The 12708-nt window shown below is 33.8% G+C and overlaps 1 protein-coding gene across 1 annotated transcript in view; it reads left to right on the top strand.

The window, feature by feature from the left end:
* The window catches only part of NBEA (neurobeachin), a 479458-nt gene that overhangs the window by 172578 nt on the left and 294172 nt on the right, over window positions 1-12708 (top strand). Inside the window, exon 30 of the mRNA XM_065730203.1 lies at window positions 11699-12137. Coding sequence (XP_065586275.1) covers window positions 11699-12137 — 439 coding nt within the window. The remainder of the gene's footprint in view (window positions 1-11698; window positions 12138-12708) is intronic.

A 12708-nucleotide genomic window follows, 5' to 3' on the forward strand; every position in this document is an offset into this window, starting at 1 on the left:
TAGTAGTTATTTACCTCAAATTCAAGTAGAATATAGTTTTGTTTTGGGTTGGTTCTTTTAAAGGCTCAATAGAACTACAGAAAAAGCGTGAATGAGATAAAGAGATTGTGTTGAAGAATTTGGCTTTATGATCAAATTATTAGATAAAGTAGCTAGTTATTTTACTGGTCGTTGTCACCATATCCTTCAACATTTCAGTGTACAAGGTTTCAGCTTCTTATGCCTAACTGCTTATTAATCTCTAAATTCCACTAGAGAAGAAAAGTTTCTGCTTTTTGAATTCTGTACCCAGTCCCTCATTCTTGAAACTGAAAAGGAGCTGAAAAGAAATTTCAAGAATTTTTCATTCCAGTGGCTTAGTGTTATGGCTTTGTGATTTTTCAAACAGTTTTATTCTAGTGATGTGACATGCTTCCAGATTTTGTCAGCAAACATGTAATATATGAAAATTACCACATAAAATACAGTTACATTTTAAGATGATTCAACTTATTAAAGGGCAATTAATGTAAACATTTAAAAGTCAGTATATATTTTTGAAGCCAAATCCTATTTATTAAAATGCGAATAAAAATTCAGTTGTTATGTGCAAATAAAGCATCTATAATTTGTTCATTCTGGGTTACACTAATTGGATGTAAAGGATGCATTCTTTGTCAGTTCAATACAGCAATTTGTATTACTGTTGTTAGAACTGTACAAGAGCTTTTTGTGATAGATCTCTATGAACTTGGGTAGATTGTCTGCTTTAAGGAAAATGATTTTTAGTTGATGAAATCTATTTATAAATGAAGTTCAGAAAACTTGAGGTGTGACTGGAATAGGAATAGGAGCATTAGTAGCATTAAATAAGAGAAATAAGAATTTTTTTTTTTACTTGGCAGTTGGAATTATCTTTTATTAAAATATATTTGAGGCTATATGAGAGCATACTGATCTCGGGGACAATACAGTGTATGATTGCTGTATGCGTCTTACATGTAACTGCAGCTGGTGTCAAGCACAGGTTCTAGGAATTCTAAATAGTGTAGTACTTGATGCTAAACATTTCATTTCTTATCATTTATAGACATTGGCCTTTCCTAATTTGTAGATGATCGTATACATAAATAAAATGTAGAATTTACTAAAAAGAGTTTAAAATACATTCTGCAAGGATATCATATTCTACTTATAAATGTTTGTGGGCATTAAAATCAGGATTTTTGTTTGTTTTTTAGCCAAGTATTTTTCACAAGCTATACGTTGTCGTATACTGTTTAAAGGAAAAAAGTAACAGCCAGGAGGAAGAAGAAAAAAATTAATTCAGTGGTGTCCTCTATACCATTGTGTCATTGTGTTGATTGGCATCCACTTAGCAATAAAAAATGTGAAAAATATGATATTCTATTCCACTATGGTTTTTTTTCTTTCTAAGCTGATCTGTGAGGAGAAAAATGTCTCCTTTTATAGATGTATTCTTATCTGTATGTTTGTCTAAAATGCTTGCATTTCTCCTATCAGTTTCTGATAAATCGAAAGGATCTATAATATTTTTAAAATAATCTGTGTAGAGTTGAACAAAGTAAAGCTTGTAAAACAAGCAAGCTTCTTTTCTTTTTAGGTCATACATATGTGAGTTAAGAGTCAAAAGCAACCCTCCTTAGCTCACATTCTGAACTTCATAACTTTAGGTTTTTAAATAAATTATTAAATATAAATAAATTCAGTTCCAATGCTTTACAATTGAACTTTATAAAGCACCTTGATTTTCAGTGGTAATCTTCACAGTGGTATCATGGCATAGCTCAGAAATTTTTATGAATAAGTTTGCAGGCTTATTCCACCTCCTGCTTCGAGTGTCAGATACTGAGTAACTCCTTCAGGTACATCATCAAAGAAAAAGACATAAAACACACATACAGCCTCTACTGTTGCCTTATTTATTCTGCAACATCTTCATACCCCATGTTATTCATGGCTCGATGCCAATCACAAAAATGAAGAGCTCATATGATTCTAATGCTGACAGTTTGGCAAGTTGTCAGTCAAAGACAAATGCTCGTAAAGGTTCTCTGGAGGAAACAGTCTTTCTCATCTTTTCAAAGATGCATTACCTACTTACCACTCTTCCTTGAAGTTCTGAACAAAGTGAGACAGGTCTTGTGCAACAGGATGTTTCCTGGAGGACAGAAGTCAACTAATTCGCAAGCTCTGGCATATCTTTCTTCCTCTGTGCTCTGCAGTTCCCTAATAAAGTGAAATCAGGTGAATCCTGAAATATGCAGCACAATCTGAAAATCCATTCTAGATAGATTTATTATCACAGTTTCAAATTAAAAAAAGCAGATTGAAACTATTCTCTTGCTTCTGAAATATGTCTAGAAAACACAGTCCAACAACACTCAATGTTGTCAGACTTTCTGTTAAAGATACCTAAGAATTAGGATGTATTAGACTTATGTTATAACAGTTCCTTTGTATTTGTGAAGATTTGAAGATAGAGACTTTGGATCGACTGTTATTGAAATGTAGGGGCATGTTGAGTGGCCTAAAATATTCCATGGCCTACAGCTGTCAGACTTCTCCATTCATGAGACTTCTCCAATTGACTGTGATGAAGATAAGCTTTATAATTAAGATATGGATCTAATAAAAATGGGTATAGCATTTAAAAAAATCTTTCCTAGAAAGGGATTACTTTCACCTGACTAGTTAAAGAAGATAGAAAACTGTTTACCGTTCTCACTATTTTTCACATCTATCAGTATTGCAGTATGAGTAAAAGCTCTGCACAAAATTTTCTGTTTGTATCTAGACATCATCTGCCACATGATTTGTACTCCCTGAAAAAATCTTTCTCTTTTTCCACTATTATAATAATTTTTGTCTTCACTCATGCAGTACTAAAACAAGTTCTGTTATTAGTTGTCAAGACATCCTTACTCATCTTCGTCCCTTCAGTCAACTTTCTTGTGAATTAAGTAAATTTAGTGTAAAATGATAAAATATTTGCTTCCAGAATTGCAAGGCCTTAAAAAGCTTAGAAAATGCTCTTTTTTTTCTTTTTTTTTTTTTCCTTTTCAGTTTCTGAGTTAAGATTGGTTTTTTTTCCCAAAACTGGTATGAAAATCTCATACATCTAGACGGTATGAAGGTCAAGACTGGGAAATTTAGAGTAGCCCTTCTTATTATCAAATAGAGGCTAATCAGAGCGTATTTTTACTGAAGAAATATCATCTTAGTGAAATAATTTGTGGGAAAGTAGAGGAACATTGTGTTTTCATTTAGAGCAGCTAATCAGCCTTATTATATAAAATAAATTAACCTCTTCATGCTATAGCTATGAATTTGAAGGAGTTTTGGTTATGGTGATCAGGATCACAGAGATGAGTTTTCTCAGTTATGGTCATCATGTCCTCATTACACTGAAGGTCCTATTAAACCATTGTTTCAACAGTACTTCCATGTTTACAGCAGTGGAAACGTGTGAATAAAATATTTTTGCACATCATCCAACAACCTGTAAATTTCTGAGACGCAGTTAATATTAAACAAATAATGGCCAAAAAAAAATAATTAAAAAAAATCATGTTATCACTTACATTCTGGACTGTTTTGGAAATAAAAGCTTTGTAACAGTTCAATTCTCCTTGTATCATATTCTGCAGAGAAAATCAGTATGTGGCTTATCACAACACTTTATCAAAAATGGATTAGCTTTTCATCTCCCTTGATACCACTGTCTGTATTTTTTCTCAAAGCACTGTAAATGAACAGGTTTTTAAAGGTGAGTGCTGTGGATGGACTGAAAGCTATTGATTTTTTTTTTCTTGATAGAAGCAGAAATTGCTTTTTCATCTGAGGCAAGTGAAACATCAAGTTTTCCTGATCTTTTCTGTGCACAATACTATGGGTATTGTCCTTTGCTAAACCATAATTTGAATTCCTAGTATTGTAGCATGCAGATTTCCAGGCTGTTTTTAAACTGACTGTTTTACAGAAGGATAGCAATCTAACGACACTAAGTTGTACAGGACTACTTTACCCTGCTTTTCAAAATACCCTTTGCCTCCACAATGTCATGATTAAATTTGTCACTCTAGAATTCACAAAATCTACTTAAACATATGCATGTACATATGGGACATGGATGATAATCATGTGAATGGTAAAAGTTGAATTGTATTGAGTTTCTGCATGCTATTTAGGGCTATTTATTGCTTGCTTGTTTTTAAAATAAGTATATGCCACCATATCTGATTCTGTGATTCTATGATCTTAAAATATTCTTCCTCTCAGAGACAGGTGGAATGGGTGGCGTATATTTTTTATATTTGTATATATTTTTATATTTTTTATATTTTTTTCCTGTAATAAATACATCTTGATCTAATATTTATTATTATGTCATAAAATGACTTATGGCATCAGAATATAGAGTTGCACTTATATTTCATTGTTAATTGATTGTTTGTTGCATACACATGAAGCAGTTGTATTTTTATTTTTTTTGGTCTGATAGTAATATTTTTATTAGTATGTACAAACTACAGTTGTTTTGTTCTTTAATTTTTATCAAAGTAGTTCTTAATATAATGTTTTAGTATGAATTTCATCATATATTCATATTTGGAACATATTTTGTGCTTAACTTTAATTTTTCTGGCTGGATAATGTAAACTGTGTGACTGTTATTTTTTAATAGTTTTGCAAGGAATGTCTAAACAAAACTGTAACCAGCGGTGTCCCCCAGGGGTCCGTGCTGGGTCCGGTCTTGTTCAATATCTTCATCAATGACCTTGATGAGGGGATAGTGGCCACCCTCAGCAAGTCTGCTGATGATACGAAGTTGGGAGGATTGACTGCCGTGCTGGAAGGCTGTGCTGCCATTCAGCGAGACCTGGACAGCCTGGAGAGCTGGGTAGTAAGAAACCAGATGAAGTTTAACAAAAGCAAGTGTAGAGTCTTGCACCTAGGGAGGAATAATTGCATGCACCAGTACAGGCTGAGGGATGAGCTGCTGGAGAGGAGCTCTGTAGAGAGGGACCTGGGTGTCCTGGTGGACGACAGGTTGACCATGAGCCAGCAGTGTGCCCCTGTGGCCAAGAGGGCCAATGGCATTCTGGGATGCATTAAAAAGAGCATGGCCAGCAAGTCAAGGGAGGTGATCCACCCACTCTACTCCACCCTGGTGAGGCCTCATCTGGAATACTGTGTTCAGTTCTGGGCTCCCCAGTATAAAAAAGACAGGGATCTCTTGGAAAGAGTCCAGTGCAGGGCCACAAAGATGGTGAAGGGCCTGGAGGATCTCCCCTATGAAGAAAGGCTAAGTGAACTGGGTCACTTTAGCCTTGAGAAAAGAAGACTGAGAGGGGATCTGATTCAGATTTATAAATGTGGGGGACAAAGTGAGGAGGCCAGACTCTTTTCACAAGTGTGTGGAGACAGGACAAGGGGAAACAGACAGAAACTGCAGCACAGGAGGTTCTGCACAAATGTGCACAAGAACTTCTTTATGGTGAGGGTGATGGAGCACTGGCACAGCTGCACAGGGGGGTTGTGGAGTCTCATTCTCTGGAGATATTCAAGACCCTCCTGGACACCTACCTTTGCAATCTGGAATACCTGCTTTGGCAGGGGGGTTGGACTTGATGATTTCTTGAGGTCCTTTCCAACCCCTACGATTCTGTGATTCTGTGATTCTCTGAAAAATGTTTTCTTGTAGCTGATTTTAAATACAGATAACCACCAATCCATCTACTTTTATTTTAAAATTGTAAGAAGGAAGAAAAAGCAAATGGGGGCAGGAGGCAGAAACCTATGACATCCAACACACTGATAATTTCTTCTTTGTCTCCATTGTTTTGTTGTTTTTTACTTAGTGTCTGTTCCTGTGATCATTTTGTTTCTCCCACTGCACTAACAAAGAGTCTTTCATTATTTATGTGGTTTTTCAGTTTACACTAGACAAAAATATATATATAAATTAACAAAATGGAATCTGATAAAAACTAAGGGAAATGAAAACATGCTATCATATTGTTCCAAGTTTTTCTTGTTTTTTTTTTCTTTCAAATGCAGAAGTGAGTGATGTCTGATGAGTAGGGAGAATGACAGCGAGGCAGAATCAAGGCTTTAATTAAAAACACTGTCTAAACAGATTGAGAGTTATGTGTCTTAAGTGGCTTTTTTAATACTCCTTCTTTGACGAGAATAGAAGGAGCTGCCTTATCTCTCTGTCTGAGTCCAGGATTGATTGTGGGGAAAAAACAATATTTTAAGAGTTATGATGAATTTGAGCAAATTTCCAGAGAGCAGAAAGAGGAGACATTCACAGATGTTCAGCACAGAAACAGTCTGTTAACAGCTCTATCTTCTGCCATGCAAGCTCTTTTGTGACTGGCTTCCCAAGTTTGATTTCCCCTTCTTGTATCTCCTACTCCATTTTGCTCCCATTTCAGAGCCTTTTTTCTTCTGCAAATGTGTTCTGCAAAATAAAATTCACTGATTCTCAGATAACCTTGCCTCAAAAATAACAGAATTGCATGAATTCCATTATTGGGATATGGCCAGTTTTGGTCATTAATTCATGGTTATTGAATGAAGAGTAGTACTCTTTAGGCTGCTGAAATGAATATACATTATGTGAATGGTCAGAAACAAACATGACTATAAAGGGATTTTTTTTCAATGGCCTGTTGTAACTTCCACAAATTTATCAAAGTTAATGATCAAATATAGAGCAGCTTAGCATGCTGCTTCTTCTAGTGTGATTCTTCTCACTGTTGTACCTTGGCTTCTGACTAACTATATTTCCAATACAACTTCCTTCTTCTTTCAACATAGTTTTAAATCAGACCCTTACTACTCCCTGATTCTGTCTTCATAGTTAGTTTTTCATTTCTGTATAATTGTGCCTCTTCTCATAAGCAAAAACCAGTAGATGAGTGTTGCTAGGAAGAATATTTTCATTATCTCTTTACAGCCTAGGGTTTGGCTATTGGTTAGTTGACTCTAACACTTACTGGGGAAGCTGTAATATCATGGTCTTGATGGCCTGAAAGCTTCTTCAGCCTGCAGTGTATGTCCCCTGAAAATTTGTATAATACTGAAGAAGAATATTTGAAATGCACCTAATAAGGTAATTATTAGTGCCATAAAGGATCTGTACAGAAAACAGTGCACACATCTTCCAGTGCATGTGCAGACTGCAAGGTGGTAACAACTCTCATACCTGAATTGGCTCCAGAGCTTCCACCAGCAAGTGTTGCTGTATTGCTTGCATCAGAAATTTTACATTGATAGGGGTAGTGCAGCTTTCATATACATTTCTTCTTGAGTTGGAAAATAATGTATTCAGCCACAGTGTAAGCTGTTAAAGATTTTCAATTGTTTTTTTTTTATCTTATTTTTAAATCAATTTAAAATCAATTTTAAAATTAAATCAATTTTTAAATCAAATTAAGAAGAAATAAAGTCCATAGGAATATATATGCGATTTCTCCATTTTTAAGTAAATAAAGATTTAAACCAGATAATTTTATGTTGTCAAACTTTTATAATGGCAAAATCTTATGTGTTTGCCACAAGCATGAAATATGTCATTGTTTTGAAATAAATTGAGTGGCTTTGCATTGTTCAGGCATATAGAGGCAGTGAAATAACTATTTAGGTATCTCAGATAGTTAAAACATTTGCAATACACTTCATATATCACAAGCAAACAAGATATTTTAGAGAAGAACTGTGACAGATGAGGCTACCAGATATATAGTATGTCATTTAGTTACCTTAAGCCCATATTTTTCCCATAATGTAGTAGATGAACTCATTAGTTACAATGAGAAACAGTAAAGAAAAGGCATCTGGATTCCAACTGCATGTTTCTGTCAGGGTTAAGTTCACTAGATCTAGTAATGTTTCTGTTTTGTCTACTGACATAGCCTAGTGCTACACAAAACTGATGAGGTTTGCTGAAAATTTCCAAGCTTACTGTCAGAATGCTCTAACGTCGACAGATGTAGTCGGTTACATTTTTGCTTCTGTTCATATTTAAAATTATCAGTTTCCGAGTTGTTTTTGAGTATTTTGGATTTTTTCATGAAAACATTGCACATTTAAGATTTTTACTGAATAAGAACATGAAGTACTTACTGATTCTTTAGTCCTGAATTATGAGTACTACAGAAGTGCTGTCCCAAATTATAAAAGAGTAAAACATGTATCTATACAGTGCTGCAACTCAAATCTGTTGTTTTCTCTGACCCATTCTCAAGAGATTAGAATTTACCTAAAGTAGTACTGGTAATAATGAGGAAGGTTATTATGATATGTATTGTTAGACATATTTTTCTGAATTTCACAAAAACTACTTATTTGATAAAAAATTATTGATCAGTTTTATCCATTCTGAATTTTCTTTTGTTTTGATTTACAAAAAGTAACTGTGACATTTCTAATCCTTATTAATTTGGCTTGATGATGTTTTTAAAATTGAGTTAATGCAGTGTTTAGGTAGTTTTCACAGTTTGCTGTTCACAGTGGGTTTGCGCTCCCTTTAACTTAAATTATTTTTCTGGAATTTTCATCCAAAAAATATTTGTATAACTGCTGCTGTATACAATTCCAGCATTAATCTGCCCAGACTGTATCTGTGAGCTTTTATTTATTTTTTTACTACAAGAATAGATTGCTTTTTTTTTTTTGTCCAATAATGGATCTACCTGGTGGAACTTCATCTTTCTCAAATATGGCAGTGTGTACAGAATTCTATAGTGAAAATACCAAAGTATTCTATAGTGAAAATACCAATCACTTCTCTAGTGCTACTAATAGTGAGCTGTTTTAGGGATTACTTTTTTCAGGAATGTTTGGAATCGTATTTGCCTTTTCCTTGACAGTGTGGTATTAGTAACTGAATAATTACCCAGTGACTGATGCATCCAGCCCCTTCTTATCCGTCGTGTTTTGTGACACCATAGCTTTGCTGAAATTTACTTCCTTAGCTGTATTTTCTTTGACCAACAAATATTAAGAAAGCTCTTAGTTTATCCTTTTAATGTTCTATTCCATTTATAGTTTTTACTCCAAAATTAATTCTGAAATCTTGTTTAATGTTGAACCTTTGTAGTTTTCCAGATATTTTTTTCGCCCCCATTTCATAAAGGGAAAAAACATATTTGGTACTCTCCATTCATATGTTGCTGTTTCCACTTAATTGTATGGCAAAAATACTTCCAGTTAGACCACTAATTTCATAAACTGTTTTTTGTTGGTTTTTTTTTTTTTTCAAAATTGGTTAAGAGTCAATTAATTCCCAAAGTTTTGATACATTTAAATTTTCCTTATGGTTTTATCAGGGCATTTGGATTTCCAGAACAACATTTCCAGGAGGTTTACTGTCTTTGGTTTTCTGTTGGACATAACTTTGCCATATAATATACCATCTTCTTCAGTGGAACCTTATTTTATTTTGTGTAGATTTCAATGTACCTTCATTTCACTTTCAGCAGGTTTTTTTTTTCCTTTTCTATTGTTTTTGTTTTTGTTTTTTGCTGTTCACTACTGGACTTGAGTAATCAGCAGAGAAAGCTGTATAACTTTTTTTTTTTCCTTGTAAATTGTATCTTAGGCTCAAATTATGTGTTCATTTTATTTTTTCAGCTGTGCTTTAAACAATTGTAAAAGTGATTACAGATATAGAATATTTTTGTTGGGGATTTTATAAGTTAAAACATTTAGCTCCCTAAAATTACAGACACAATTTTAACATTCTTTATTAGCAATAATAAATTCCCACTCAGCTCTTCAAGCTGTTCAAGTCAGAGTCTGTATTATCATAAAGTAAGTAGTCACAACTTCATATACAATGCCATGGTTCCTGTTACCATAACCAAACATTTTTAAGCTGTGGATTCTGCCCTGGCCTCTTGGCATTTTATGTAGCTGTCTCCCCAAGCAGGTAGGATATTCAGCACAGAGATGCAATTCCTGTTTAAACAGGGCAGCAATCGTCTGCTACAATCAGTCCTACTCTTCCCATCAGTTCAGAAGTGTTGTCTTCGGATGGATGGAGTTTAAAGAGACAAACAAGCACAAAATTCATTAGGCTCGTGCTGTGGATCAGATGTCCCTCTGTGCCAAATATGGGCAGTACTAAGTAGTTATGGATTTTTTTACTTCCTGACCAGCAGATGCTAAGTGCATCAAATGCAGCTCATAAATCCAGCTTCTACTTCCTGCTTCAGAAAACAAACGCATATCCATTTGGTAACAAGTGTTTAAGGCAATTAAGAGCAAGAGAAGGAGGAAGTGGTTTCAGCCTTATGGCTGTTAAAAGAAAACAATATTCCATATAATGGGTCATTATGCTTTGCATTTTAAAAACATATTCTTTTCTATTTATATCTGTTTGTCAACACTTTTAAGTACGATTAATTTTACAGTAGCCTTAGTTCAAATGCATACAGAATCATACATGGAATTTTTTTTCTGGATGTCTGTATACACAGGCACAGGTTTCCTAATGATAAATATGTAGATATTTTACACTTGATTGTTTTATAGAATTAGTAATAAGCTATATGGTTGTTGTTAAAGTTATATTGTTAATGGATATTTTATTTGAAATTAATAGATAGGCAAAGTTTAATCTAAGTATGTTCTAAAATACTTTCCAAACTATCTAAACTTACTATCTCCAAACCATCCCTGAAAAAGTGTACCTCCTTCATACATCAACCAGCTACATTTTCTAATCAATGGAACGGATTCAATGAAAATAATGTTGTTTAAAAAGAAATTATAAAATCATTTTGAATGCAAGCTTATTAAAAAAGATGAATATGCAGTTTAATCTCTGTTGCTAACTTTCCTCTAATCATATGAAATTATCCTTGTCTAATGAAGTTGTTGTCTGTTTCACTGCAATAATGAATAGAGGTATGCCTTCTTGGTTACAAGATGTTGTAAAGTCCATTTCAATCTGGAAATGTTCCAAACTCAACAGATTTCACTTTCCCATCTTCCCATCTCTATAAAGCTGAGCTTATTTTGTTAACACTTGCCAGAATTTTTTTCCTTTTGTATTGAAGGAGGAGTTACTCAAAGAATGTGTAATAGCATCTTTTTTTATTCACGTACAAATGAATTTAATGTAAATTTAACTAAGTTAATGCATTTAATAAGTACATGTGTGTGAAATGTGTATAAAGTGCATTCTAAACAAAAGGATGAAGCAAACTAAATTTGTAGTAGTTTCCTTTTGAATGCAAGTTTAATATTTGATGTGAGCAATAAATATCCTATGATTTTGTAGTAATTTTAAAGTGTAAGTGGTTGCATTTTTCTTTTTCAGTAGTCTCACAAGTGATACTGATATGCAATTTCTATCAGTTATGATTTTTAATGTTTTTCTTGATGACAGAATTCTGCTATTTGATTACTGTATGAATTGTGACCTGTAATTTCAAAATGTCACTGAACTTGCACTTTGGGCTCCCTCTCACAAGACTTTATATATACCAAAGAGGTGTTGCAACCAAAATGTTTTGTATGAAAAAGGAGTTTTCAAGTGTAAACTACTGAGATTTGTAGATTTGTGGGCTTTCTAACACATATTTCTGTATTAGAAGACTTCCTAATTATAATTGTAGACAAAAAAAACCAACTAACAACTAAATTATAAATATTGTTCAAAATCTCTATTTCACTGCAGAGACACCAACTGTGTTTCCAGAAAATATTAAAGATAAAGAAACACCAACACCTGTTGAAGATATTCAGCTAGAAAGCTCTATTCCTCATACAGATTCAGGAATTGGAGAAGAACAGATGCCTAATATTTTAAATGGGACAGACTTGGAGACCAGCACAGGCCCTGATGCTATGAGTGAACTGTTGTCTACTTTGTCTTCAGAAGTGAAGAAATCTCAGGAGAGCTTAACTGAAAGCCCCAGTGAAATCTTGAAACCCTCATCATCAATATCCAGTATCAGTCAAAGTAAAGGCATCAATGTCAAGGAAATACTGAAAAGTCTCGTGGCAGCTCCTGTTGAAATTGCAGAATGTGGTCCGGATCCGATCCCTTACCCTGATCCTGCTCTGAAGAGAGAAGCTCAGGCTATTCTTCCCATGCAGTTTCATTCATTTGACAGGTATATGGCTTGTTTCATTATTTTATATTGATTAAATTCTGTTCTTTGAAGGACTTTTCAAACATTCTTCTATAGTTTTATATTTGACTGCTAAAAAATAACTGCATTACTTCACCTTTTTTAGCAAATCAGACTTCATAGAATAAATGGAAGAGGTTCTCCTTGGTCTTCTCTGTTAGCAGTGAATAAAATTCCAAACTACTTGGAAAACAAGCCTGTTTTATAGAAATATTTCTGCAGTAAAATCTATTTTTTCCTTTAAAATGACATTTTAGTGAGGAGGGAAAGTAGTATATGCTGATACAAAACAAATTGATTATTTTTTCAAAGGGTTAAATCTTGAATCCATCACTGTACTTGTTTCCTTGTATTGAGATACTTCAGCCATGGCAAATGATTTATATAGTCATAGTGGAAACTATACTTAGCTCTTTAAAAAGGAAATATGCTGAAATGCATGAGTTTAAAAATGAATTGTTGAACATTTACATAAGGATTCATTTTTCTTTCTTTTTGGGCTGTAGATTTCCAACTTATAATAGGAATAGTTCATGTTAAATATCCAGCCCAT

This window comes from Cyrtonyx montezumae, unplaced genomic scaffold, assembly GCF_038088225.1.
Source record: "Cyrtonyx montezumae isolate F1298 unplaced genomic scaffold, pur_monq_1.0 scaffold_12, whole genome shotgun sequence".
NCBI classification, from domain to species: Eukaryota; Metazoa; Chordata; class Aves; order Galliformes; family Odontophoridae; genus Cyrtonyx; species Cyrtonyx montezumae.